Here is a 27,453-nt window from a genome sequence, read left to right on the forward strand (position 1 = left end):
TGCTCCGCTGGGATATAGGGAGAGCAGCTGTCGCCTCGCGGGGGTTATATATGTATGCGCTTCGCCTCAGTGTATTGTAGTCGTTATGGAGAGCGCGAAAGAGACGCAACAACGACAGAACGAAGCGATGAAGAGACAACGCACTGAAGAGACGCCAGAAGAACGCGCCGCACGACTCGAGAAGCGTCGCAAATAAGTTGCGGCTGAAGAAATCGTGCCACGTCCCGGAGTGACTCTTCAACTGCGGGAGACACCGGTTTGAGTTTTTGAGAGCGTCGGAATGAGACGCAGCGTAGACGACGTGCCAAGGAAACGAAGCTTTTGCAATTGAACTAGAGTTAACCAGAGCTAAACCACAGCCATTTTTTTTGTTTTCCAGGAAAGTAAATGACGCAATAACTGTCTCGCATACCTCGGTGAACACCCGAACCGCGCCGTGAGGAACGTATGTCGAAGGAAGTGAAAGAAGGTAATAAAGAGGTGGCGTAGTGGAGGGCTCCGGAATGATTTCGACCACCTGGGGATCTTTAACCCGCACTTACATCGCACAGCACACGGGAGTCTTGCATTTCGCCTCCATCGAAACGCGGCCGCCGCGGTTGGGTACGAACCCAGGTACGATGGGTCAGTGGCTAGGGCGCTTGGCTACTGAGCCGGCTCAGCCAAGCGCCTTAGCCACTGACCCACCACTCCATCTAAATCCGCCGCCACGCGCATAAAGCGCGAGAAAGCACGGGCGTACTGGTTTCTTTTCTTCGCAGACAAGTGCGCAGAGTGGCCATATAAGCGCTACAGTGCGCGCTTGCTAAGCGTAGAACCAGCCCCGAGGGAGCCGAAATGACTTGCAGGTCGACTTCCACCTCGTCTGCTCCTTATCAGCGGCAGGCGCTTAGCGCGCGTGACTATGCATTCTACAACTGAACCGGCGGGCCCTGATAAGCGAGCGCCGCCTTTCTCAATCGCGCTTCTCAGTTTTGTCGAATGCTGTGCGCTGTGCTGGCCGCGTAAATCGGTGGTGTGAATTTTTCGCCGGCTGTGGCGCCTCCCTTCGCAGTCTCCGGCCCCAGGACTTCTCTAAATTGTGAGGTGCCTTTCTGGAGCCCACACGTGAAGGTAATGACTGCAAACGAGCCCGGCTATTTGTACAGTGAAGGCAGCCGTTCGCCCTGGTGGAGAGACACCATAGACGAAGCATGCCTCTTTCCGGAACTCGACTTTTCAACGCATGCTAAAGCAGACAGGTGAGTTGGAACGCAACGGTGTTGTACTGCATGCACGGAAGCAGTGCGCCACGCCTTGCAACCCAAAACGCTGCTCTTTAGCCGGCTGCTGGGAGAGTTGTGGCATGGTTTTTCTCCGCTGGCTGCCGAACGGACAAGTAATGGCCGACAACTGGCCAACTCGCCGAAATGCATTTTTCTTCACTCCTTGTCGCTGCAGCAGTAAGGCATTCGGGTTGTTATCGCATGCCACAATTATCTCTCCGTTAAAGAACTCGTTGCGACAAGTTGAATAGGACGGCGGACAAGAAGCACGGTTGCCGTCATCACCGTAATGCTGCACTGCGTCTACGAGAACTGTGGTTCATATCTGCGTGGAATTGATTCCTGCTCGAGGGTGTGTCCACATCGAACGGCCCATTCTATGTCAGCATTTATCCAAGCGTGTTGCACGGTACTACCGCGTCGTGGTGGTGACTCCACGAACTTTTTCAGAGCTTACCACCTAGCTTGCCGTCCAAGCCGAGAAACGGGTCGCTTCTTTGGAAAGCTTGAATTGTGCTGAAGGGAACGCGGCCGTCGGCGCCGTTTGCCTGGAACCACGATATCTGTGGGAAGAGTGCAAAGTGGCCTTTTATACATTCTGGGTGAATGCGGATGTGGTATTGAACTCCGAAGTCAAAATATGGCACATGAGAAACCTCAGCCGTGAATTAATGCTTCGAGACTTCGTTGCTGAACGCCTAGCACTGCGGACGCGTGCGCAAGACTGTAGCCGGGGTAAGGTGGGTGACGGTTGAATAATAAGAAGCCCCGCACCGCGGCGGGATGCGACAGGCCCTTCGGATCTTTCCTGGCAAGTTCTGAAGCCTGCAAATAAAAGCAATAGTAAAACGGCGCCTGCAGAGCGCGTTCTGCAGGTTAAAAGCGCTCCCCTTTGAGCTCCTTAATCATTTGCGTCAGGAACAAGGGTAGCAGTACACAGCCCAGCGCCCTTTCAAAGCACCTTTTTTTTTAAATTGAAGGCAGCTTTTATTAAACGGTTCGTCTCTTTAAAACTGTAAGCACATTCGTCACAGGTCCGGTAGAATTCAGTTTCCGAAGCAACCGCAGGCGCACACTCCGCCCTATCGGCACAAGCTCGACTGTTGTCTTTTATATCGCTTGCGCTGTTGCTACCATCTCTGCTATGAACACGAGAGCGCGCGGCCTCGGATGCTGTGAATGTTAACGAAACCCAGATGAACTGGCGTACAGGTGCCCCTAGAGTAAAACGCAGCCTACTAGCAATTGGCCCAACTGCATGCAATTGTTTCCCAGCACGCTTTGATAGCTGAAGCGCATACAGACAGAAGATCCGGCACCCATCTTGCAGTTGTGATGCTCGCCTTATCGCCAGCACGGGCTAAGCCATGCAGCTTCTATCAATGTTCAGCAAGGGGCGGTTTTCATGAGTCAGGCACTGGTTTATCGCTGGCACTCCGTGACTTGGTGGGTGAAGAATCACCGTGAAGCGCGCGAACGAGCACGCACTTTGAAAGTGGTCGTATTCTTGACGAAACGGAAAGCGCGGTCCGCGAAAGACCCAAATCTTTAGGCGTGTTGTGTGCCATCGATGAATCCTAGGAAGAATCATAAGCACCCCTAGTGTACTCTGACCAGTGCAGTTTAGCCAGTAACGGCAGTAAGGCCAACATAAAAGCTGCATGGTGGGTCTGCCGGACCCTGCCTATCTGCCTGCAAGCGCAGCGGCTGCTAGAGCGCGCTGGGCAGTGTCTAATGCTCGCGTGCTCAGTTTCATTTTTCGATAACCTGTCCGTGCGCAGTGCCTTTCCATACGCGCTGCGCGTGTGCGCTTTAGAGTAGATGTGTGCATTTCTGCAACGACTTGCACAATGCAACATATTAAGTCTCAAGCAATGCGTTCCAGTGTATATCGTTTCCAAAGCCACATTCCATAAACTTATTTGTGCGCTAACGTCTCGTGACCTCGATGAAATGTGTTGACAGTGCGCGATGCAAGTCGTTCTCATATTCGCGCTGTGACCAAGACAGCAGCTCACTGTACCCCGCCCAGAAAAACATAATATAGAGGCTGCCTATAAAGGAATCCGCCTGCATGCGTGAGGCCACCCTGGCCATCGGTGCCAGCAAAATTGGCCTGTCATGTGTGTCCCAGCGGCGTTTATCACGGCGGAGCTGGCGCGTGCCTCCAACTGCCAGGTAAGCGCCGCGCGATAAGAGAGCATGCCCATGACGAAGCGTCTGTAACTTCGCCGTCTTGGCTTCTCACGAATTAAACGTCTTTTTTTATTGATTTCTTTTTTCCTGGGTGCTGAGGTCTGGGTGCCGGCACCGAAATAGCTGTAGCCGCCGGCTTGCCCTGTTAGATCTCGCCCCTTCTTACGGCTGAATATTGACGACTCATATTTGCATCGCCGATTTACGTCTGTGCTCTCTTGAGTTACTCAGAAACGGTGCAACTACTAACGTCCCGCGAAGAGTCGTCGACTTCACCGTGTTTGCTTTGATGCACACCTCTTTGTAACTTACAAACACGGTAATGTCTGTGCTTGTACGGCGTTAATCCGCGAAATATTTATTGCAGCAATATGATACAGAATATGCGTACTCCGTTCCATACTTGACGTGCAACACTGCCGCAGCTCTGCTGCCTGTTCGTGGTGGCTACTTTCGCGCAGAAAAAGTATGCGGTGAGAACCTGAGAAAGATGCCACCACTTTATGACTGGCTTTCAAAAGCACCTTATTGTTTTGAACTATAGTTCTGTGCAGTAATTTTACGCATCTACGTTAATACTCCCCATTCGGGAGCAGTCGTTGTATGCATCTAATGTTAGGGTTTGCAAACGATGGCTGACAAACTGAAATCAACGTTCCCGTGTCGAATAATTGAACGTCTGTTTCTCCGCAAAGGTTGCATTTCAAAGAAAAGGTCTTGTTCCAGACGACGCTCTCGCACTCTTCGGGGAAACGAAGACTCAGACTGTCGCCCACCACCAGATTTTCATCGTCGATACCCAACGCCCGCTAACGGGCTCGGGACGGCGAACGAACGCGTGCTCCTGAGCCTTTTCCGAAACACGATGCCCGGCTATTGTGAAACACTTTGACCCTATGGTCATCGGCAGGTTTCAGCACTGTGACAGGGTAGCAGATACCTACCACATTATATGGGCCCGCCAGCAAAACTCAGCCTTAACCACCATCCCCAACCCTACACGAGACTGCTTGGAGGCGGCCCTTCTTGGCTGCTCAGACCTTCAAGCCCAAAGGGCCTTGGTCCAGAGAGTCAGGACGGCCGCTTTGACCAATGTGATCCCGGACTAGGAATACCACCTAGTATGTGGGTCCCCTTAGGGGTCCACACCTCTTTAATGAAAGCTTTTCACCACCGCCACCCTACCCTCAACCGCGCATATTAAAGAGCAAGGCGCCGGACAAACCTTCATCTCTTCCATCCCAATTGAAGTGCACTAGTAACAATCATGAGCTTACGCAGAAGAGGATAGTTTACTTTTTATTTCGTTTCCACAAAGAATGCGAGAGTATCGCCTGGGAGAACCTTTTGGTATGACAACAAGCCTCGCGGAGAAGCTAACTTATAGATTTCTGCAAACAGTCAAAGGACTGATTTTTGTTCTCGTAAAAGTTCCTTCTACAGCACTTTCTGGGCGCTATGTTGATGGTCATCCAGCAGCTATAGGGACGCATTTATTTTTAGGAAATCGCAATTTTAAAATTTAAATTTTTTACTCAACTTGCGGCGATAAGACCCTTAAGGAATCACTATTTCAAAATGGATGGCGATGCATCCCAGCATCGGGGATCTGAGCATAAAAAGCTGCCTTCACGCATCAACACTTGGTTGCGAAAGTGCCCGGTGGTGGCTATGTATATTTCGTTTTGCGACACTTATGAGCCTATATAGAAACGCTATTTTTATTGTAAACAGCGTACTTCCTATTAGATTGCGGCAGCCTATCGATGCAGACCAACCTCAGTTCTGTCCTCCATATTTCTTTAAATTGTTCTGCCCTATTTCTCAGATCCCCGCCTGGTATTTACGTTTATTCGGGTGAGGTCTTTCGGTTCCCAGGAAGAAAGTATCACTTATCAAGGTGACGGTTCGGGCTGGTGGGTATGCTCGACAAATTTCAGCAGACTATCATTTCAAGTTTTTAAGCCTTTGCAGCGTCAGAAGTTGTGATCGCATATACAGAAAGAAACTCGGAGGCATGTCATTTTTGGGGAGCCTCGGTTATAACTACTTCTTGGTGGTAAAAATTTGAGTAATTTCAGTCGCTCACGCGATTTGGCTGCAACGATGTTCTCTTTTCTGGATGCGCTGAATGAAGTTTTCATCCTTCTTTGAAGAAAAAAAAAACTGAACTTCACGAGTTTCCAGCGCGAATGATCCACCGTTACCTGGCCTACCGTGACGAAGAAATGAAGACAGGTTACACTTAATATATCAAATTGAATGCTCTGATTACTTAGCCGCCGCAGGCGTAACCTAGTGGCTATGGGTCCGCCTGGTATACGGAAGGTGCTGGGCACATATGCCTGAGGTGCATTTTCCCTGATGGGTGCTCAAAGTTGCGGTGCTACCTATGGGTGTCCAGCTGAGTAATTGACTCAAAAGGTGCCAAACTGAGGAAAGAATAACAGCTAACCCTGTGACCACTAGGTCACCGCAGTGGGGGCGCAGGAATCAACGCATCCGCATAGTTGTGGGAGGTGCAGAGCTCTATAGGTATGCCCCACAGTCACATGAATTTTTGCCTGTGGGATCACATTTAGCCACCCTCCGGCGGGTGCTCTCTCCGGGAGGGAGGGGGGGTGCTATGCTGACTGCGCCAACGACGTCACATTTTTCAGAAACAAGCTAAGCACAACTAACGCTGTAAAAGCCAACGTCGAGGGTGCCTGGATGTCCGCTCCCGTCCTGTTTATCGAGGCACCCTGCCACCGCCACCTGTACAGCGCCTCACGTGCCCGCGATAGGCCATTCGCAGGTATGGAGAGAGAACAGGAAGTAAAATTAATAGTGAAGAGGACGGCAACGACATGGATTTTTGCCCGCCACGCCCCGAGCAAGTGGAAGAAACGGATGAAACTCAGAGCGGCGACCCTTCGTAGCACTGGCGCCTCCTTTCAGAGCAAGAGCCTTTGTTGGATCCCCACACGGAGATGTGTTATTGGAGGACGTTATAGTAGTTATAATTGCCGTAGAGCCGCCGCGGTGGCTCAGCGGTTATGGCGCTCGGCTTCTGGCCCGGAAGACGCTGGTTCGATCCCGGCCGCGGCAGTCAAATTTCAATGGAGGCGACATTTTAGAAGCCCGTGTACTGTGCGATGTCAGTGCACGTTAAAGAACACCAGTTGGTCGAAATTTCCGGAGCCCTTCACTACGGCGTCCCTCATAGCCTGAGTCGCTTTGGGACGTTAAAAGCAAAGACAATTAGCTTTGCTTTTCTGTTTCACGCATGTTTAGCTACTTGTCTTCGCCTCTCTTTTCGAGCATGTTTAGCTACTTGGCTTTGGGCTGTTCCTTTCGAGCACGATTAGGAGCTGGCTTAGCCTCTCTGTTTCGAACTCATTTCGCCACTGGGCTTTCGACTTTTTCCATCACTGAGTGGAGAATATCCACTTCCGTCGGCAGGACGAATTTACGAGCATCCCAAGGCGCACATATTTCGCAAACATGAGTCGTGGTCTCCTGTTCCCATCGCATCAACGCGGCATCGAACTCCACAGCTGGCACCTTGCGACGTTCGCTAGCCTCATGCAGCTGCTGCGGCTGCGGTTACGTGATACTTTCCACCGCCATGTCTAGCCACCTTCCTCTAACCCCCTTGTTCATCCATCACGCTAGCCTCTCCTCCCTGGTCTCCACAACACTGACCAAATATAATTCTTCGCCAACACTGCCTCAATGTTCGACTTGTGACCGTAAGCTAAGGGAGCTTCAAGTGTTAACATCGGTCCGCTCAGCAAACGTGGAGAAGACCGAATCCAAGCATCCACGAGTGTTTCCTTCTTTTGAAACATCACCTTTAAGACAAAAGCAGCGCCATCTACCTCGTGGATTTTGCAATACTATTGCGATTTACAGCCACCTTCGCTCTATCCGGCATATTTCCTCGTTCTATCAGTTAATAAGTTTTATTAACGTGGGCATCACAGCACGACGAATCGTTTCACATCATCCGGAACCCACTGTGACAAACATTACATCTCAATTAATAATTTGATCCTCAGGCACTTGCCTCATGAACCCGCTCCCAACCTTGTTTTTCGATTTCTAAGTCAGTGCCTAATGATTTGGTGTTGGTGTGTTTTAGTGCGAGTGTCTACACAGCATCGCTGGCGTTAACAGCAACGAGATTGGTCCACAGTCAGTTCGCCGCGCTGGTCCATGCATGAGCCCGCAGCGGTGATAAATGTCACCGCACGCTATGACGTGGTGGGATCAAAGAGGGGAGGGGGCGGGACCGACTATCTTATTTTTGCTTTTTATGTCTAAGCTTGAGGTTATCGCTGGACGCTCCTTTTTTTTCGTTGCAAAATCACTATTAGCTTACTACCCCGCCAAATCAAAAGATAGAAAGGAAAACTCTGAGATAGTCACGAAAGGAAAGGTGCATGACTTGGTCCCTGGGTCAGTGGACTACTCAATCGCGCTTCGAAACCAGCCGCGGTGGCACGGTGGTTGTGGCGCTCGGCTGCTGGCCCGAAAGACGCAGGTTCGATCCCGGCCTCGGCGGTCGAACTTCGATGGAAGCGAAACTTCCTTTCTTCTCTTAGTCCCTCCTTTATCCCTTCCCCTACGGTGCCATTTCCTTCGCCGAAAAACAATTTTCAATTTTCAAATTCTAAAGGCCCGCCTACTGTGCTATATCACTGTGCGTTAAAGAACTCCACGTGGTCGAAATTTTCGAACCCTTCACTACGGCGTCCCTCATAGCCTGAGTTGATTTGGAACGTTAAACCCCATAAACGAAATCAATCTCGCTTCGAAAATTGGTGTCTTTTTGAGGAAAGAATGTCGCAGTAAGTTTCTCGCATATCTCGGTGGACACGAGGAAACGCGCCGTAACGAAGGAATAAAGCGCGGAGTGAAATAATTCTAAAGGAAGACGTGCGTAGTGGAGGGCTTCGGAATAATTTCGACCGCCTGATGATCTTTCACACCCGCCACGGTGGCTCAGTGGTTAGCGTGCTCGGCTACTGAACCGGAGTTCCCGGGTTCGAACCCAACCGCGGTGGCTGTGTTTTTTATGGTGGCAAAACGCTAAGGCGCCCGTGTGCTGTGCGATGCCAGTGCACGTTAAAGATCCCCAGGTGGTAAAAATTTTACCGGACCCTCCACTACGGTACCTCTTCCTTCCTTTCTTTCACTCCCTCCTTTATCTCTTCTCTTACGGCGCGGTTCAGGTGTCCAACGACATATGAGGCAGATACTGTGCCATTTCCTTTCCCCCCAAAAAAACAAATATTATTATTATTATTATTATGACCTTTCACATGCACCGAAATCGCGCAGCACACGGGCGCCTTTTGCCATTTGCCTCTGTTGAAGAGCGCTACGTGGCGGAAGTCACAGATATGCGCGCTACATGCGTTGGCATTGACTGTTGTGGCAGAAAGGCGGCACTCTTGCAAAAGGCCGCCGGCGTTCATTGAGTTCTAAATTGTTTTTTGGGGAAAAGAAATGGCGCAGTATCTCTCTCACATAACGGCGGACACCTAAACAGCGCCTAAAAGAAGGGATAAAAGAGGGAGTGAAAGAAGAAAGGAAGAAAGGTACCGTAAAATAATTTCGACCACCTGGTGATCTGTCAATTCATTGGTGCATAACTTGATCCCTTTCTCAGTGACACCTCAATCAAGGTTCGAGGTATGTGGCCGTGGCGTCCACCTGCAAAAAAAAATGTGTTTAGCAAAATATTTAGTGCTTAACAATGCTAAACAGTCAGCCATTTTCTCCTTCATGCTCAGAGATGAGCGAGCCGCAGGAGCCTCGGCAAGCCGCGCCATCGCTTTCTTTCAGTCTTCCTGTCCACCCCCATGGCGAAGTTCCCCGCCTTTCCTTTTTTTTTGTACTCCTCGCTGCACAGCTGTGGTGTGAGGATGAGTAAAAAGTATATTGAACTCTCCGCGGTTGCTCAGTGGTTGGGGCGCTCGGCTACTGAGCCGGAGTTTCAGGGCTCGAAAGCAACCGTGGCGGCCGCATTTCGATGAAGGCGACACGCAAAACGCGCCCGAGTGCTGTGCGATGTCAGTGCACGTTAAAGATCCCCAGGTAATCGATATTATTTCGGAGCCCTAAACTGCGGCACCGCTTTCTTCTTTAATTGCCACCTTCCGCCCTTTCCTTCCCTTATGACCAATTTTAATAAAGAGACGAGACGCCTTTTCCCGCCGCGGTCGGTAAAAATCCTCACAAACTCTCAAACAACCTTCCGAAATTAGATGAATGGCAGGATACTCCTCGCATCGAACGATAGAATTAGGAACCGCGAATAAGTAAATGACAAGATCACACATAAAATTGTATGGGTACCGGGACTCCCGGGGATGGCAGGGAACCAAGAGGCCGACAGGATAGCTCGAGGATACACTACTTTCCGAGCAGCCGCCGCGGTGGCTGAGTGGTTATGGCGCTCGGCTGCCGGCCCGAAAGACGCGGGTTCGATCCCGGCCGCGGCGGTCGAATTTCGATGGAGGCGAAATTCTAGAGACCCGTGTGCTGTGCGATGTCAGTGCATGTAAAAGAAGCCCAGGTGGTCGAAATTTCCGGAGCCCTTCACTACGGCGTCCCTCATAGCCTGAGTCGCTTTGGGATGTTAAATCCCCCATAAACTCATAAACTCATAAACTACTTTCCGAGCATCCGACGAGACCGCGGACCTCGTGCCGGTACACAAGGAATACTCGGTGATACTACAGAGCTATAGAGGCAGAAGAATCCGAAAACACCCGCCGCACAAATCTCTCAACAGAGACGAAGCTCTCACTTGGAGACAATTACACACAGGTTCTTAACCAAACCTATAATCACACACAATAAAATTCACCCTGCGATATAGACGGAAAAAAGTCCCTGGTGCGACGAAATACCCACACTATATCACATCACATAGGCCTGTAAGAACACAGACGTGGTCCCGAAAATAGAGAACTCGAGTGAGCAGCAATGGGAGAGACTGCTATCCAGCAACCGCTGTGAAGACCAACAAGCTATGGTACAACGAGCTCAACGAACGGCAGTGGCCAGCGGAGCCCTGGACTGAGGGCAACCGACCATTGATTAAAAGTGGACGAGCTCCCAGAGAAGACTCCTGGAGATACCACCAAGGAGAGAACATCTCTGAACATTCCCCAAAGCAGCAGAGTGCAATAAAGTTTTCTCCTCCTCCCGCCTTCCCATCCCGACCCCGACCGAGCGTAAACCGTCCTGCTCCGCAGATTGCAGACGGACTCAATTCTTAGCCACTCCAGGCTGTCAAATTACCAACGGAGAATATGACCCTACGTGCCCAAATTGCAACGAAGGAGAACACAACACCCAGGTGCACATCCTCTGGGGATGCGGGCCATCGGGGCCCCACGGGCCGTCCTGCCAGCTCCCTCTGCAGAAAGCTGTGACCAGCTCCTCACCCCTCCAGACAAAAACACTCAACTTTCATTTCGAAGGCCCAGGACGTCGCCCCCACCTGGTAGCCACACAGAACTTACTTGCCTAATTCCCGATTCCTGTAGCAAATAAAGTTGTCTCTCTCTCTTATTGCGCGGTTCTGACGTCCACCGAGATGTCAGATAGTTATTGCGCCATTTATTTTCTTCAAAAACCAATTTGAAATTTTGAACTAAAGAGTACAGTGGTGCTATACGTGATGTTAAGATCATTCAGGTCTCGGACAGCATAGACACATTCGACGTGCTTGACTTCCTGAAAGGCGTCGTCGCTAGCCTTTGCTGAAAGCCACGCGTCAGTTTGAACAGAAAGTGGTCGCGATCTGGAGGTTGAGGATAGAATTTGAAAATTGAAAATTGGTTTTTGGTGAGAGAAAATGGCGCAGTATCTCTCTCAAATATTTCCGGGCACCTCAACCGCGCCATAAGGGATGGGATAAAAAAGGGACTAAAGGATAAAGGAAGAAATAGGTTCTGTAGTGGACGGCTCCGGAATGTTTTCGACCACTTGGGGATCTTTAACGCGCACAGACATCGCACAGCACACGGGTGCCTTAGCGTTTTGCCTCCATCCAAACGCGGCCGATTTACAATCCCAGATTGTGTGGTATAATGAACGTTGGTTTTTGAAGAAAGGAAATGGCGCAGTATTTCTCTCACATTTCGGCGTACACTTGAACTGGGCTGTAAAGGAGGGACTTAGATCAGAAATGAAGAAAGGTGTCGTAGTGGAGGGCTATAATAATGATTGGTTTTTGGGGAAAGGAAATGGCGCAGTATCTATCTCACATATTGTCGGACACCTGAACCACGCCGGGAGGGAAAGGATAAAGGAGACTGAGAGAAGAAAGGCAGAAATAGGGGCCATAGTGGAGGGCACCGGAACAATTTAGACCACCTGGGGATCATGAACGTGCGCTGACATCGCACAGTACGCGGGCGCTTTTGCGTTTCGGCTCCATCGAAACGCTGCCGCCGCGGTCGGGTTCGGACGCGGGAACTCCGGATAAGTAGCCGAGCGCCTTAACCATTGAACCACCGCGGCGGGTAAGGAGGATGTATCGTAAACATTTTCCTCGATATTGAAGCGAAGGCTTCACTACGATAGCTAGCTCGTAACAATTTCGCGGTGCTTGCGATTTTCGCCTTGAAGTGAGCCAGAGGTCACACCCCTTACAGCGGTGTTCGAGCGTCCGCCGATGTGTGTGAGACATTTACTACGCCATTTCCCTTCCTCAAAACCGGTTCTGGTGTCCACAGATATATGTGAGATGGTTACTGAGCCATTTTCTTTCTGAAGAAAAAAAAGGTGTGGGGGAAAGGAAATGGCGCAATATCTCTCTCAGATACCAGAGGACACATGAACCGCGCCGTAAGGAAGGGGATGAAGGAGGGAGTGTAAGAAGAAAGTAAGAAAGAGGTGTCTTAGTGGAGGGCTCCGTATTAATTTCGACCACCTAGGGATCTTTAACGCGCAATGACATCGCACATCACACTTGTGCCTTAGCGTTTCGCATCCTTTCTTCGATGCCAATTTTAAAAAGCAATCTTCATTTTTCTTCGAAAGCAAAGAAAAGGCACATAACTGCCCCCCCCCCCCCCCCACCCCCTGGGACGGTGGGCACCTCATTCGCGCTTTAAGCTCCGTGGCAGTAGTGACAGATGTGCTCTGCATGCGTTGGAATTCACAAACCGCTCAGCAACTGATTTCTTTGAAGAAAGATGTCAGTTTATACCTAAAAAATGGGCGCACATCATCCCAGTCATACATCGATGTTCAGATAAAAACGACAAAATGCCACAATATTCGCACGTGTTCTACCTGCCTTCCAAGCTACCCTTTGTGCAGCCATGTCATTTCTTTCGCTGACAAAATTTTCTAACGCAACCATTATTCAACTGATGTGGAATGCTTCCGCGACTTCTGTTAGTCTTGTCACTATGAAAAAGTAACAGTTCCGTGTCGTCAAAAAATGGTACGCATTTAGACACATTGCAATGTTTTGCGAGGTTCGTGACTTTTTATCCAATGAATTGGCATGCTCCCTAAGTCTAATATTGACGCAACGGCCTGTCTGGCCTATGTAGTAAACACCACATGATAATGGAATTTGGTAAACAAAGCCCTTCATGCAATTAATGATCTTAATCACATGATTCACCTTGCAGGCAGTCTTTCGTTTGAGGCATTCCTGCTTTCTCTGAACTGCTGCCCCCAACTTACCCAACTTATTGGGGGCAGAAAAAATAACTTTCACGCCATACTTGGCTCCTACCCTGTTAAAACGATGCGACAACGCGTGCACATAAGGCATGACAGCGATTTTAGTCCTGCAAACATTTTCTTTGGGCTGTCCTGAACATGTCAGTGCTTTTAGAATCTGATTTGCACCAGCCACAAGTACGGACAGACAGACAGACAAAAAGTATGGTGGGGCAGCCAGAAAAAGAATGTAAACCAATATGCCCCTGCCTGTGCCACTAAGACAGGCAGAAAGAAAAACTTTATTGAGCAAATGAGTTTTAGACCAAGCTGGGTCCCTGGGCCACTGCGCGGTCCCGCACTGCATCAAGTAGGTCATGCCATGACATGACGTCGGCAGCCCGAGTCACCGCAGCAAGCTGCGATGTCGGGTCTGCAGACATAAGCAGGACCTCCCAGTCCTCCCAGCTCGAGATGGCGTGCTGTCCCCGCAGGGGAGGGTCGGCAGGGCAGGAGAGTGTGGCGTGGGGGCCACCGCACAGGGAGCATGCAGGGGATGTGCCGCCATAGTGGGATAAAAGATGAGGGGATGAGAGAGCGGGTCTGGAGGCGTCTGAAGAGGATCTGTTGGCAGTGCGTGAGAGAGGGGTGGAGAGGAGGGTAAGTCCGACGGTCCAAACGGGGTATTTGCGTGAGCTCCGCAAAGGTGTGCACCCGCTCCCTCGAAAATCCTGGATCGAGACTGTCCTGAGCCCGGCAAATCAAACCTCGGGCCAGTTTATCGGCAGCCTCGTTTCCAGGGTTCCCAGAGTGAGACGGCACCCACTGAAGCTCTACCCTTCGCGGTAAATTTTGGGTAGGGGTGTTCAACAATTGCCAGGCAGGGGCGTGAATCCTGCCCCTGGCAAAGTTGGACAGAGCCGTTTTGGAATCGCTGAAGATGTATTGGGCGTCCGAATGTGCAAGGGCTAGGGCGATGGCGGTCTCCTCTGCCTCCTCAGGCGTAGAGCGCGAGGGAAGACGGTGAGTTAGGGGGTGAGGAGGGTTGGATTGTAGGCAACTGCTACCGCTTCATGCGCTGTACATGCGGCGTCTACCCAAACTGCATCGTGGGCTTGCCCATAATACTTATGGAGGGCACTAGCGCGAGCTACGCGGCGAGGGATGTGATATTGGGGATGGACGTTTCGAGGAAGGGGTTTCACAACGAGAGGTGTATGGATGTGTCGAGGGATGGCTATAAGGGTTGACTGGTTAGCGGGTATGTTGATGCGAAGGGAGGAAAGTATATGGCGGCCAGTGGCGCTCGTGGCAAGTCTAAGGTACTGTGTATGAAGGTGCGCGTCAACTAGTTCCTGAATAGTGTTATGCATGCCTAGTGCAAGAAGTTTGGGTGTGCTAGTGCTACGAGGTAGGTTTAGGGCTGCCTTAGTCGCAAGGCAAATCATTGCGTTCACGCGTTCGGTTCCCGTGCGGCTCAATTATAGATATGGGTTAGCGTATATAATGCGGCTAAGCGTAAATGCGTGCACTACTTTCACGTTGTCCGCTTCGTCTAAACCCTTGTTAAGGGAGGACACTCGGCGTAGAAGGTGCAACATGGATTGCGTGAAGGCCGTGAGTCTTTTAAGGGTGTGTTCATTTTGTCTAGAATCCTGCAAGTGGAGGCCAAGAATGCGGAGGGCGGGTGTGATGGGGATAGGGGATCCATTTAAATTGATTTGGATGGGCGAGTTAGCGCCAGATTTTGGCCTAATTAGGAAAAGCGCGGACTTAGATAGGGAGCATTCGAGCCCGATGGATGAGGCGTGAGAGGAGATGTCTGCTGCTAACTGAAGAGTTTCCTCAATTTCCCCGTCAGAGCCATGAGTGGTCCATGTGGTAATATCATCAGCGTACAGGGTATGCTTTAGGTGTAGGATTAGAGCCAGTTTGTGAGATAAGGGGATGAGAGCAACGTTAAAGAAAAGGGGAAAGAGGACCGCCCCTTGATGGGTTCCGAGCGCTCCGAGTGTATAAGGGGATGTGGTAATCTGACCTATGGGCACGGAGGCAGTGCGGCCCGAGAGAAACGCGCGAGCGTAGTTGTAGGTTTTAGAGCCTACCTGTAGAACCTGCAGTTCCCGTAAGATGGCATCGTGTCGAATTCTGTCAAATGCCTTGGTGAGGTCAACTGCCAGTAGAGCTTTAGTGTAGTGGGGGATGGTATCATCAAGCACGTCATGCGTAATTTGAAGTAGGGCGTCCTGCGCAGATAGATGCGCACGAAAGCCGAGCATACTGTGGGGGAAAAGGTGGTTCTCTTCCATGTACGTTGTTAGCCGAGCAAGAATTATGTGCTCGAAGACCTTGCCTAGACAGGATGTAAGAGAAATGGGGCGGATGTTGTCTAGGGTGATAGGCTTGTGGGGTTTAGGAATAAAATTAATTTTTCCATGTTTCCACGAGACAGGGAGAGTACCTGCCTCCCAACATTTGTTAAAGTAGTTGACTAAGTCAGAGATGGAAGCATCGTCAAGATTTCTGATAGCTGCATTGGTAATTTGATCATCTCTGGGAGCGGTATTCCGTAATTTCAATAGGGCGGCGCGAAATTCTGATTCTGTAATAAGGGCGTCAAGCTGGGGCTGGGGTGGGCCTGCATAATCAGGATACTTGCAAGGGAGACCGGGGGTTGTATAGGTGCATTTCACCTGGGCGAGGAAGGCGTCGGTGTCCTGTCGATGGTTGAGAGAGGCGGCGAAAGCTAAGGCGCGTCTGATATTTGGATTGCTGGGGTCTAGCATGTGCCATAACAGATGCCAAGCGCGGGTTGTGGAGAGATTGCCGCGAAGACCGTCACAAACCTGAGCCCAGTTAGCTTTGCAAAGAGTGGCACTACATTGTTCTATTTGGGATTGAATCTGGGCAAGTTTGAGTTTTAGTCTCCTATTGTGCTTCTGAGTCTTCCACCTTTGCGTTATGTTGTCCTGTGCTTGGAGGAGGTGGGCGAGCTTGCTGTCAATAACAGGGGTGTCTGGCCTAGAGTCGAGCGTTTGAGTGTGTTGGCGATTGTCTTTTCGCAACTGAATAATCCAGGTGTCTAGGTCGAAGGGGGCCTGTGTTGGCTGCGCTTGTCTAAATTTGCGGAGCGCGTCCCAATTAGTGTGCTTAACGGCAAATTTGCGCCGAGATCGGCGATAGTGTAGCGTTATTCGAATTAAATGGTGATCGCTGCCTAATGTGGAAAGCATTCTTTCCCGCTGCAAGTGGTCCAAGTTTCTACCAAGCGTGATGTCTGGGCTAGTATCGGCAGCAACACTGTTACCAATCCGCGTAGGTAAGCTGATATCATTAAAGATGGTCAGGTGGACCGCCAGCGTCTCAGTGTATAAAACTGTGCCTCTGTGGTTGGTGCGCCGATAGCCCCAGTCCACGTGAGCGCAATTAAAATCTCCGGCAATAAGTAGGGGGTTTGATCCGGCCAAATGGGTTGCAGATTTGAGAAGTGAGGGGAGCAAGTTAATTGGCTGACGTGTGAGAAGGTAGCAGTTAAGAAAGAACAGGCTTGATTTTTGCAGGGGTGGGCGTTAAGACTTCAATAAGGCTGTTAGCGATAGGGGAGGTAATTACGTGCTCCACGTAATGCAAGGATTTACTGACATATGTGACCACCCGAGGAAGATCAGTGGAGTCTGAGGGGATAAAAGCGTATCCTGGCAGCTGCCTGCAAACATTGGCGTCCTGAATGGCGATAATGTCTGGTGGGGATGACGAACTTACGATAATTTGCTGCAGAGGATCGCGCTTTCGCCGAAAGCCCCTGCAATTCCACTGAATAATCTGTAAAGAATTAAGGCCCGTCGGAGGAGCCATGTTGTTGGGTAGTGAGGGGAAGGAAGGGTGTGGAGAGTGGGACTGTGGGAGGATAGTCCGTTGGGAGTCCAGGAGTGAGGAGAGTTAAGCGCTCCTCTACCTTGGTCATGATGCTACATATGACACTATCCATTAGATGGGTAATGGTAGATCCAATCATAAGTTGGCACTGTGCAGTGAGCTGCTTAGTAATGCGCTCTGTGAGCCTGGCTTCCAAGTTTTGGGCGAATGCCTGAAATTTGCCTTCTAGGTCTATTGGTTCGACTGGGCTCTCATAAGGCCATCTTTTTTTAGGGGGAGGTTGGGTGGGTTGGGTGGGTGAAGGGGAGGGGGTTGGTGGATGGGGAGGTACAGCAGAGGTGGTGGTAAAGATGGCTGCCCTGAGCTGCTTTACCTCCTCTCGCAGAGCCTTCACGTCCAGGTTTTGGGAGGTCCTCGTATTCGTCCCGGCAGCCTTGGAGGCCCATGTTGCAGTAGACGGGAGGGTCGTTTTCAGCGGAGGAAAGGCGTTCTTGTTCGTTTGCAGCAGAAAGAAGTCATCCTTGTTGGGGGCATTGCCTTCTGGGGCGATGGGTTGCGTGGTTGGGTGGTGCGATTTCTAGCCATGCACGAGCCGGTGCCCGTGAGGTGCTGGCCTCCACAGAGAATGCAGGTCGGGATGCAGGAGGGCACATCTTGCGGTTCATGCTTGTCTCCGCACCGCGGGCAGAGGCCAGTCTTGGGGTGCGGGCACACGTCACCCCCATTGCCCTGCCGACGGCAGTTCGTGCATGCGTCTGGACTTCCCTTGTACGGCGTGCATCTGTACACTACACTCATGTAGCGTATGGTATGCGGGCTGGTCCGTGCGCAAAGGTGATAGGAACGGAATGAGTCCTACCCATTCTGCGGGCTGCAATATCAGCGTACAGGTTACGGCTCTGGAGGTCCCGTAGCATCTGCTCCGGCGTCTCCTCCCAGTAGGCTTGCAAGATGACCACGCACAGCAGCCGCCGGAGGTGCAATGTAGGCTGCGACAAAGGTAAGCGGTCTCTTGGAGTACCACTTCCCTGAGCTGGACGAGGTGAAGGGCGGTTGTCTCGTGCGGGGTATCGACCGTGAAGGTGTTATTAGTAGGGTGGATCCTCAGGTGAATATCCCCGAGGTCACGGCCAGCAGCACTGATTTGCAGGGCTTGCAGGAGTGGCTGCGCCATGGCGCCTTTCAAAGCGAGGCCTCCTCTTGGTCAGTAAACGACCCGTATAGTGCCGGGAGGGAGTGAAGCAAGTTGTTTGCTTCGGTGTGCGACTGCGTGCGTCGCGCGCAGCTGTTCTTGTTGAGGCCTGTATGTAGGCTTGAAAGTCACAGGGGTAGCGGACGCAGACGCCGTAGGCGTAGATGGAACAGACGCTGCTTGATGGGATATGGCCAGCGTTTCCGCGCTTGATATTTCACCCTTGTACGCGCGGAGTATCGGGGTCCATTGACTGGGATGAAGGTCTTCCCTCTGCGCTTGCAATTCCATGGCTGCTGGGGGTAGGTGCGCTGCCGGTGAGTGAGGAACGCAGAGCGCCGGCGAGGCTCGCCTCGATGAGGCGAGGCTTAGCGCAGCGGCACAGCAGGCGGAGAAGTTTTCACTTGCCAGTTCTTGTGAACCATCGGGCACATTCAAAATATTGATAACGGTTAGGGCCCGTGTACCTTCCTGGATCTATTGAGGGTCTTTATGGGTCCTTAGGAAGATTTAGCTGGGCACAGGAGCCAGAAATTGGCGGAGTCGTGCGAGACGCGTCCGCTCACTCGAGCACCTAGCGGAGATCTCCCAAAAGTACGGAATCTATAAAACCGGCCTCCCTGCATCTCTGGGCGTAAGAGAGAGGGCGTACAATGGAGTGGTAGTGCCATAGCTCGGGTACCGGAACCCTCTCTTGTTTTTAGGGCGAGTGTTGTACATGTAAACGGGCCAGGAGGGCCTGGCCGGATAGGGATTGCATAAGGCGCGTGTACTGGTTTCGACTATGGCTTGTTCAGGTTTACGTAGGCGGAGATATGGTTCCGAGTAGACTCCCTACGACTGACTACAAAAGCATTCGCCAGTGGTAGGGAGTCGTTACTTCAGAGCCCACCACGCCCATTGGAAACACGGCGTACCATACGGCCCATCCGTTCTCCTACTTTACGAAGTGTGGCCAGGGTTGTGTGCACACCAAGCTGGTGCTGAATATGGAGCCCAAGAACCCTGATTTCTTGGGCCTCCGCGATGTAGCCGTCAGATAGGGAGAGTACTATTCGCGTGTTAGCTCGCAGCGAAGGCCGGAAATGAACAAACTCAGATTCCTGAGGGGCACATTGTGGGCCGCAACGTACGGCGTACATTTCGACCAGGTGTGCTGCCATTTGAAGGCGTTCCTCGGTGTACCCCATGTTGCCCCGAGTGGCCCAGATGGTACTGCCGTGGGCATACAGCGAATCCTGCACACATTCAACCTCCATCAGTTGGCCAGACAGGTACATCATAGCAATGTTAAAGAGTAGAAGGGAGAAGACAGCCCCCCCCCCCCCCTCGGTGTGCCGCGAGTACAAAGCTGGTGCGGCCCGTGTTCCGCGTCTTTGAGCCGGAGAAATACAGTACGGTTTGTGAGGAAATCTTTAATGCACGTAATTTAAAGTGCAACTACCGCCGTTAGTGGTGCTCAGGTGTTCTGAAATGATGCTGTTTGACATTATCAAGGGCACCTTTCAGATCGAGGACCACTCGATCATTGTGCAGCACGGCAACTGGTTCAAGAACATCCCTATGCAGTTGCAAGAAAATGTCCTGGGCAGATTCGTGGAGGCGAAACTCCAACATGGTTTGAGAAAAGAGCCATTTGGCTTCCAAATATTCAGAAAGCCTGTCCCGTACCATTGCCTCCATGAGCTCACCAACACGGGAAGTCAATGATATGGGGCGCAGGTTGTCTGTTTTGATTTGTTTACCCGTCTTCGTGATAAAACTGATGAGGGCAGTCTTCTATTCTATAGGTAGGGGGATTTCCCCCATCACATATGAATTCATGTACTCCAGAAGATGAAGATAAGCTACATCAGGCAGAATGGCTAAAAGCTTCACTGTGATGCGGTCGCGGCCCGGGCCAATGCCTTGCTTCATCTCTGCTAAAGCTGCTTTCAGGTCATGGAGTTGAAAGGGGGCGTCGAGTAACGGGCTGGGGTTGCCCGAGTAATCGCATTCCGAGCCCCGGGCATCGCGGGTTTGGCAGATATACTTATCGCGGAGAGTATTTGCCAGCTGGGTGGTAGTGCCTGGGAAGGCGTGTAGTGTTTGTGTTAAGTGGTGGTGTGTTTCGCAACGTGTTTGTGTGGGGTCATCAATGCTGGGAAACAGGCGCCAAGTGTTCTTGTCATTTGCCGCGCTGCACTGTTACAGCGGTCGATCGAATCGGAGTCGGTCAGCTGCGAGGTGCATTCGGCAGCCTGTTGAGTAACAGCAGTGATACGATTTCGGAGTGTCTTATAATGTTTCTGTCTCTTCCATGTCCGGGTTAGGCGGCGGCAAGCCTCCCACGGATGGAGAAGGTGGTTGTCTGCTGCAGGTTGCTGGTCTGTCAGTGTGATTTGTGTTTCTTGTTGCCGCAGCGTGTTTGTAAAGTAAGTTCCTTGGCCCACTTGGAGAAACCCTCCCTTAAGAGATCAATGGAGAAAGTGGAGGCCCTGAACTGGGTCCAATTGAGCAATTTTGCTGTGGATACGGGACGTTTTAGTGGGCGGGTAAGGATAACCAAGTTGATTAGACAGTGGTCGCTGCCCAAGGTGTCAGCAGTGTTTCGCCAATCCATATGCTGGACATACTTAATGAGGGTTAGATCCAGACAAGTGTCCCGGCTAACTGAGCTTCCGATACGGGTGGGGGTGGTCGGGTCAGTGTGGGGTGCGATACCTATGATGGAGATGAGCTCAGCAAGCTTCCTGCCCCGAGCATCTTCGCGCTAGTATCCCCACAGCCAACACGGGGTATTGAAATTGCCGACAATGACAAGCGGGTGACGGCCCGCGACCCTAAGGGCCGGTGTGAAAATATCTGCGAAGAAGACATGTTTCGTCTTAGGAGGACAGTAAATGTTTAGTATATACACCGGGGGGTCAGTTCTGCGTGTGGGCAGCAGAGAGGCCGTGGTGTAAAAGTAAGTTAGATCCAGTTCGAGATCGACCTCCTAGCCGCATAATATTTACGAATGCGAAGGCAGGTGGACGGGTCGAGCTGGTAGGAACTATAGTCTTGCATGTGTGCCGGGTTCTGAAGGGCCAGCACGGCTGTTGAATATTCTAATGTTCCAAGGTAGAGGCGAAGGTGGGATTATTTGTCGGTCCCGAAAACCTTTCCATCTAGGTGGTTCGAAATTATTCCGGAGCCGTCCACTACGGCACCTCTCTTCCTTTCTTCTTTCACTCCCTCCATAATCCCTTCCCTTACGGCGCGGTTCAGGCGTCCGCCGATATGAGACAGCTACTGCATCATTTCCTTTCCCCAAAAACCATTTATTATTGCAATATTGATAGGGGTTAATATTGTTTTGAAATCTTTTTGAGTTTCCCAGCCATGACCAATTTGTTGGAGTTTGGCGCGGCTAGCTCATCACCGTGTTCGGGTTCAGTATTCTCCGGTGGGAGGGCATATTTTCCAGGGCCACCAATACCTCGGAGCGAGTCATGGCGGCGGGGCCGGTGCAGTTTAGAACGGAGCTCAAGCCTGATGTTTTGAAGCACCTGTTTGGTGACGATTTTAATGTCCCGTTGGCATTGGGCCTAGATGGCCCTTTCAACGGCCTACGGAATTAGGTTGGCCATAGATTCTACTGCCCGTTGCACTACTGAAATTCGGGTTTAAAAATTTTTGTGTCTTTCGAAATAAGCCGACGTGAGCGGACCGCCCGAGCTCACAGAGCCCTCATCGCTTTCGGTTTTCATGGCACCATGAGGGTGTGATGAGGAATGCTTAGCATGTTCCACGGTGTAAGAATAACATACCGTATTCTTGCACCGCGGAATGTTCTAAAGCTGAAATTTTGCCCTCGAGAAGGGCGCAGTGAGTGCGCGCGCTCGCTAATAATTATAATATTAATTGGTTCTTTGGGGAAAGGAAATGGCGCAGTATCTGTCTCGTATATCGTTGGACACCTGTACCGCACCGTAAGGCAAGGGGTAAACGAGGGCGCTCGCTCCAACTCCACATTTAGCCTGTGTGCGGAGGAGTTGGGGGAGGGAGGGAGGATGGGGAGGGGGAGACCCGAGAGGCAGACCCTGCTGCGCCACTCACCTGTTTTCCTAGGGGCACAATGTGGGGGGGGAAGTCCCCAGGCTTGAAGGCCGGCGACTTCTATGGGACCCCAGAGCGTTCTTGCTTCCGTGTTAACTTCTTGCTTGACACTTGTGAGGACTTGCTGCCTGTTTGGGCGGCGGAGGCGCTTGACTTCCAAAGCACTGCGCTGGCAGTTGCCGGGCGAGCTGTCTCGTCTTCTTTGTAGAGTATTGGGTGGCCTGCTGTTTGGGAGACCCGGGGCGCTGGGGCTGTCGGAATTTCCTCGTACATTGCGCAAAGCCAGTGAGGTGAGCGCCCCCACAGACGAGGCACAATGGAGTACAGTCATGTCCGGTGAGGACCGTATCCGTCGAGCCCAGTTTTTGGCTACAGAGGCCGCACCTTCCGTCCACCGGCCAGGGACAGTTGTCCACATGGTGTCCAATTCTGCCGCATCGGTAGCAGGCAGGGACCATCTCTTAAGCGCGCACCCCAATACACTCGTAGCGGTATTGGATGTAACGGGGCCGCCGTTTCCCAATGAAGGTCACAACCGCCGCATTCGACTTGCCGAGTTTCCGCACGTGAGCGATTTCCCCCTCCCGCCAGAAGAGCTTTGACAGGAGAGATTCCGTAGTATCGGCTTCTTTAACGTGAATAACGCCTTTACCAACGTTCCCGTCTTGAAATTTGAGGTTACCGAAGAAAGGGTAGGGCTGGTCGCCTACCTGGAGGCCTAAGTCTCTGGAGAGCTTGTCGGCCACCGTAGTTGACTGTGCTCCGCAGAATGATGACGTTCTGTTCCCAGATCGGCCACACATTGAGGTCGGCAGTGTGTACTTTGCCCACATAGTGGGCCACTGCAGTGCCTGTGTCGCCATTATGGAAAGCCATTTTCTAGTTGAGAGTATCTCTGTGCTTCAAAACCACAATGAAGTCCTGCTCGCGCAAGCGCGGCGTCTGACTCGGGCGCCAGCTGCGTGCCATGTTCTGTTGAGACAGCTGCGCGGTCGAAGTGTCGCGTTGTTTACCAGGATGAGGAAAAGTTCCGGCTTTGAGATCAGGGACGTCGCCTTGGCACCGGCCTTGAGAGCGTTCGTGCCCTTTTTCCGGCGTTCTCGCAGGCGGATCAGGGACACAAAACATTCGTTTTCTGTATTCATCACGTCTTCCGAGGCACAAGAATGCTCAATTTCAGCCCAGTTCTTCAAAATGGGATCGTCAATTTTCTGAGCCGCCATAGCGACCGCACTCAGTCGCCGACTACTCCCGAGCGTAGCCCAAAGCAGGGCCCGCTCTGGGGTGGTGTGGTGTGACCGAAGAACTGTAATAAGTCAGCCAAAAATGGCCCACCTGCTTGAATTCGGCGTCCAAGGAGTCCGGCTCACTTTGTGAAGACGATGAAATCATAATTTTCCAGGTCCAGGATGTTAGTCCGCGCTACCGGCCCAAAAACGGCGGAGTCGATGTGCCGCGCGTCCGCACTACGCAAACGAACGCCGCGCCCTCCAAAGTTCAACCGGCGAAGCTCAAATTCCAGGATAACCATGAACGCCGGCACCTACATTAAATACTACTTGGCGGCAAGCAAAAGAGCGGCATAATTCGTCGCCGAGCCTGTATCGAGCGTTCCGTCCCGCATCGCTCCTCGTCCTCTACTGCCTGGTTCTGATGTTTTCTCTGCGGGAAGAGACGCTGAGACAAGTCACATTGCGCCTTTACGGCAGCTTCACTTCGCTCACGTTATAAACCGTCGCAAGCGCTCAGCCACGACTTAAGAAGTGCAACTTTGGGCAAGGAACACTGCGGCATCACCTCCGCGACGCAGCATATCTTACACATGCCAGCGTTGGCGGCTGCCATCCACAGAAGAGGCCATCTCGGCATGACAGCTCCCGCGGCGGGAAGAACATTGCCGGCTTGCTCTGGCGCTCGAGCCTCCTCGAGCACGCCCAAGGCATGTTGAACCGCGTGACACGCCGCGCCACGCGCCTCGAGCTCTCGAACATTTCCTCGTCGTCTTTCAGAACGTTTTCACATCGTTCGGAACTGTTCCTTTGTTGGTGGCTGGACGCGTTTCGTGGAGCTCCCGCTAACGGCTAAGCGTCCTTGGACCAACGAGCTCTTTTGACTGGACTTTGAGTTTGCCGGACTGCGACTGACCTCACCTCACTCCCACGCCTCTCTAGCCGCCCCCGGTTCCCGCCTTCTGCCACGGCCACGTCACGCCAAGGTAATGTGCTGTTTCGCCTGTTCAGAACATGGAAGTTGGCTTTGCAGGACGCACGGTCGTACGCGGCCAGCGTCTGGAAGCTTTCATAGATACTTTGTCTACCTCGAATAGCCGTTGCCTTCGGTAAACCGCCGCGAAGTTCGCTGCTTGCCGTAGTACCTGTGTGACTGATTTGATAAACCGACTAAATACTTACAAAAGGCCGAGACAACGCGCAAGTAGGCAGAGACATTGCGCAAAGCGAAAGCCAACGGCCCACTGGGAAAGCAAGCTGCGCTCATCTACGGCCGATTTTGCGAGGAAAGCTACTCTGAGTTACGGAGTTAAAGCGTTTGGCGGCTGGCACTTCCTGTTGCGAATCGTATCGCTAATTCCCAGTGTAGCGGCACGGCGAATGCTGGCGGTATTTTTGCTGTTTAGCTGCTCAATTTGCCCTGAGGTATACCGCACCATCAAACCCCACCTCGCGGCATCTTTTCTTGAGGCTTGTTGGGGACGAGGCGTCCTTGAGTGAGCTGACTCTTTCAGCGCCGCAGGTCCCTTCTTCGAATGACGTTGTCGGACTTGGTTATGAAGGAAACTGTACAGGGGGTTTATTTTACATTATTTACAAGATTTTGGAACCCATTGGAGGGTGATGGGGGAAGGTCGGAGGATCTGAGATCTGAGGATGATCGAGGATTCCTTTTTCACGGCACTCGTCGTCCGGTTTTAAAAAGGGTGCGGTCCCTAGGATTCCCCAGGTTCGAGGAAGTCGTCGCCAGGTTGGGCGTGGCCTAACTTGCGTTGTCGTACACACACACCACTTCACATAGGGACACGCCCCCGTCACATGCCTCGCCGGAGAAAGAGGGTGCCGCTGGACAATCGCCCCCACCAGAGAGAGCGTTGTCTTCGCGTCCGAACGACAGTTCTCACGCTCCAGCCGGACGCGTCTTCCGGGAAGTCCGAATGGGCGAGGCGCCGGCGAGCAGGCATAGTTGAAGGGGTGAGTCACCCCTGCTCGGTTCTGGCGGTCGCTAACTGCCTCCGTGCCGCACGGTAGATCGTCCGGGAACAAGGTTTACAAACGGCAGTGGAATCCTCCGTCTCGAATCCAATAAACCACGCGAGGACCGGCCGTGGGAACCAAAATGCCTATCGCCGTGCAGGGACCCCGGCTGCAGGTGTCCTGGCCGAATACGCAGCTGAATCAGACCACCGGCTGTCGCCAGAAACCTTACAGGCTCCATCATTTGTGTCAGCGTGCAGTATGCCCTAAGCGCATTCAGCGTCGCTGCAAAATGGCCTCGTGCGAAAGTGAAACGAACGGCTTTCTTTCTGAAATACACGGCGGTGTGAAGTCCAGTTCGAAATTAGAGCGTTCCGACATTCTGTGCGGCCAGAAAAGGTTATCAATGCGGAAAGCTGGGCTAGTTGGTATGTCATCATTAATTAAAAGACTAGCGCATAAAACTGGGACGCAGACAGAGAAGACAGGACGAGCGCTTGTCCTGTCTTCTTCTCTGTCTGCGTCCCAGTGTTATGCTCTAGTCTTTTAATTATTGATGACAGAAAAGGTTGTTTGACCAACACTCTTGCGCCTTCCAGGGACCATATTTGGCTCCGAATCCTCAAGGCTTTCGACGACGGGCTGGTATTCAGTCCCTAAATGCGAAGAATACGCTGCATCTGATGGCTTCTTGAGCGGCATGTGCCAAGGCACCGCTCGTATGCGGAGCAGCCTTACCACGATGGGCTGTGTGAGGGCCAGCGCATTAAGTTCAGACAAAGACAGTATTCGCAGCATTTGGGTCGCGGTTGGCTTGGAACACTTGGAAGGCGCTCATAGAGGACAATGTGGCTTCTTCCTCGTCTTCTCTTCACAAGTTGCCACGGCGCCGGTGCCTGTTCATCATTTCATCCTCCTTTCCTGTGCCTGCTTCAGAACGTGGGGCATGAATAATTATTGTTCCCGGTCTTGAAACGATGACGACGAACGGCGCTATAGTCGGGTGTACGGACGGCATGCGTCAGGCTGTCTCACGCATTTGCCCTTACCGAGTGGCCCCGTGACTGCGTCAACACTGAACGCTATCACCCTGGCACTTTATACCGGGATCGAACTCGATGCGGTAGAGCGCTGGGCTCGGTTACTGATCCGGAGTTCCCGGGTTCAAACCCGACCCTGGCGGCTGCGTTACGACGGAGGCGAAACGCTAAGGCGCCCCTGTGCTGTGCGATGTCAGTGCACGTCAAAGATCCCAGGAGGTCGAAATTCTTCCGGTGCCCTCCACTACGTCACCTTTCTTCCCTTCTTTCACTCCCTCCTTTTTATCCCTTCCCTTACGTCGCGGTTGAGGTGTTCGCCGATATGTGAGACAGATACTGCACTATTTCCTTTTCCCAAAAGCTAATTTTCAATTTTGGAGTGTTGCCACTGGGCAGCCAATTCAATTGCGAACGAGCCCGATCTTGCTCGGCGCCAAGCCGGTTCCTGAAGCGTTATAGAGTATCTGGATCCCGGTCGAGGGATGCTAACCTCGCGATCAGGGAACCAATATAAGCTGAAAACAAAACGTAGATAATGATATTCTATAAAACATACCGCAGTGGTGGCCGAGTGCTTGAGCATCTGCCTCGCATGCGCGAGGTGCGGGGTTCAATCCCCAGCGCCTCCGGGTACCAACCGGTGATACAATGGGTACAAGCTTTCCCCTGGCCTGGTGGTCGGCTAGGAAGGGCTGAAATGCCTAGAAAAGGGTCTTTGACCCCACCTTGAGTAATCGAAAAATACCTTGTGCCATGGCGCTCTTTGGCCATAGACGCCATTGCGCCATAAAATCCATAATCATCATCGTATAAAACTCATAAATTTTTAATATTTTGCTTTATTCTGTGCAACCTGATTTCTAAAACTGTGTGAACTCTCGACGCCTTCGCTCCCTGATCAGCTCTATACTAGT

At 51.9% G+C, this 27,453-nt stretch overlaps 1 protein-coding gene across 2 annotated transcripts in view; it reads left to right on the forward strand.

Annotated features, from left to right (window-relative positions):
- Window positions 1-968: 968 nt before the first annotated feature.
- The window catches only part of LOC144121834 (uncharacterized), a 263,637-nt gene continuing 237,152 nt past the window's right edge, over window positions 969-27,453 (forward strand). Inside the window, exon 1 of one of the 2 annotated variants that reach the window (XM_077655246.1) lies at window positions 969-1,241. In XM_077655246.1, coding sequence (XP_077511372.1) covers window positions 1,117-1,241 — 125 coding nt within the window. In that variant the 5' untranslated portion in view covers window positions 969-1,116. The remainder of the gene's footprint in view (window positions 1,242-27,453) is intronic. The other variant, XM_077655248.1, reaches the window with a different exon arrangement.

This window comes from Amblyomma americanum, chromosome 2, assembly GCF_052857255.1.
Source record: "Amblyomma americanum isolate KBUSLIRL-KWMA chromosome 2, ASM5285725v1, whole genome shotgun sequence".
In the NCBI taxonomy this organism is placed as follows: Eukaryota; Metazoa; Arthropoda; class Arachnida; order Ixodida; family Ixodidae; genus Amblyomma; species Amblyomma americanum.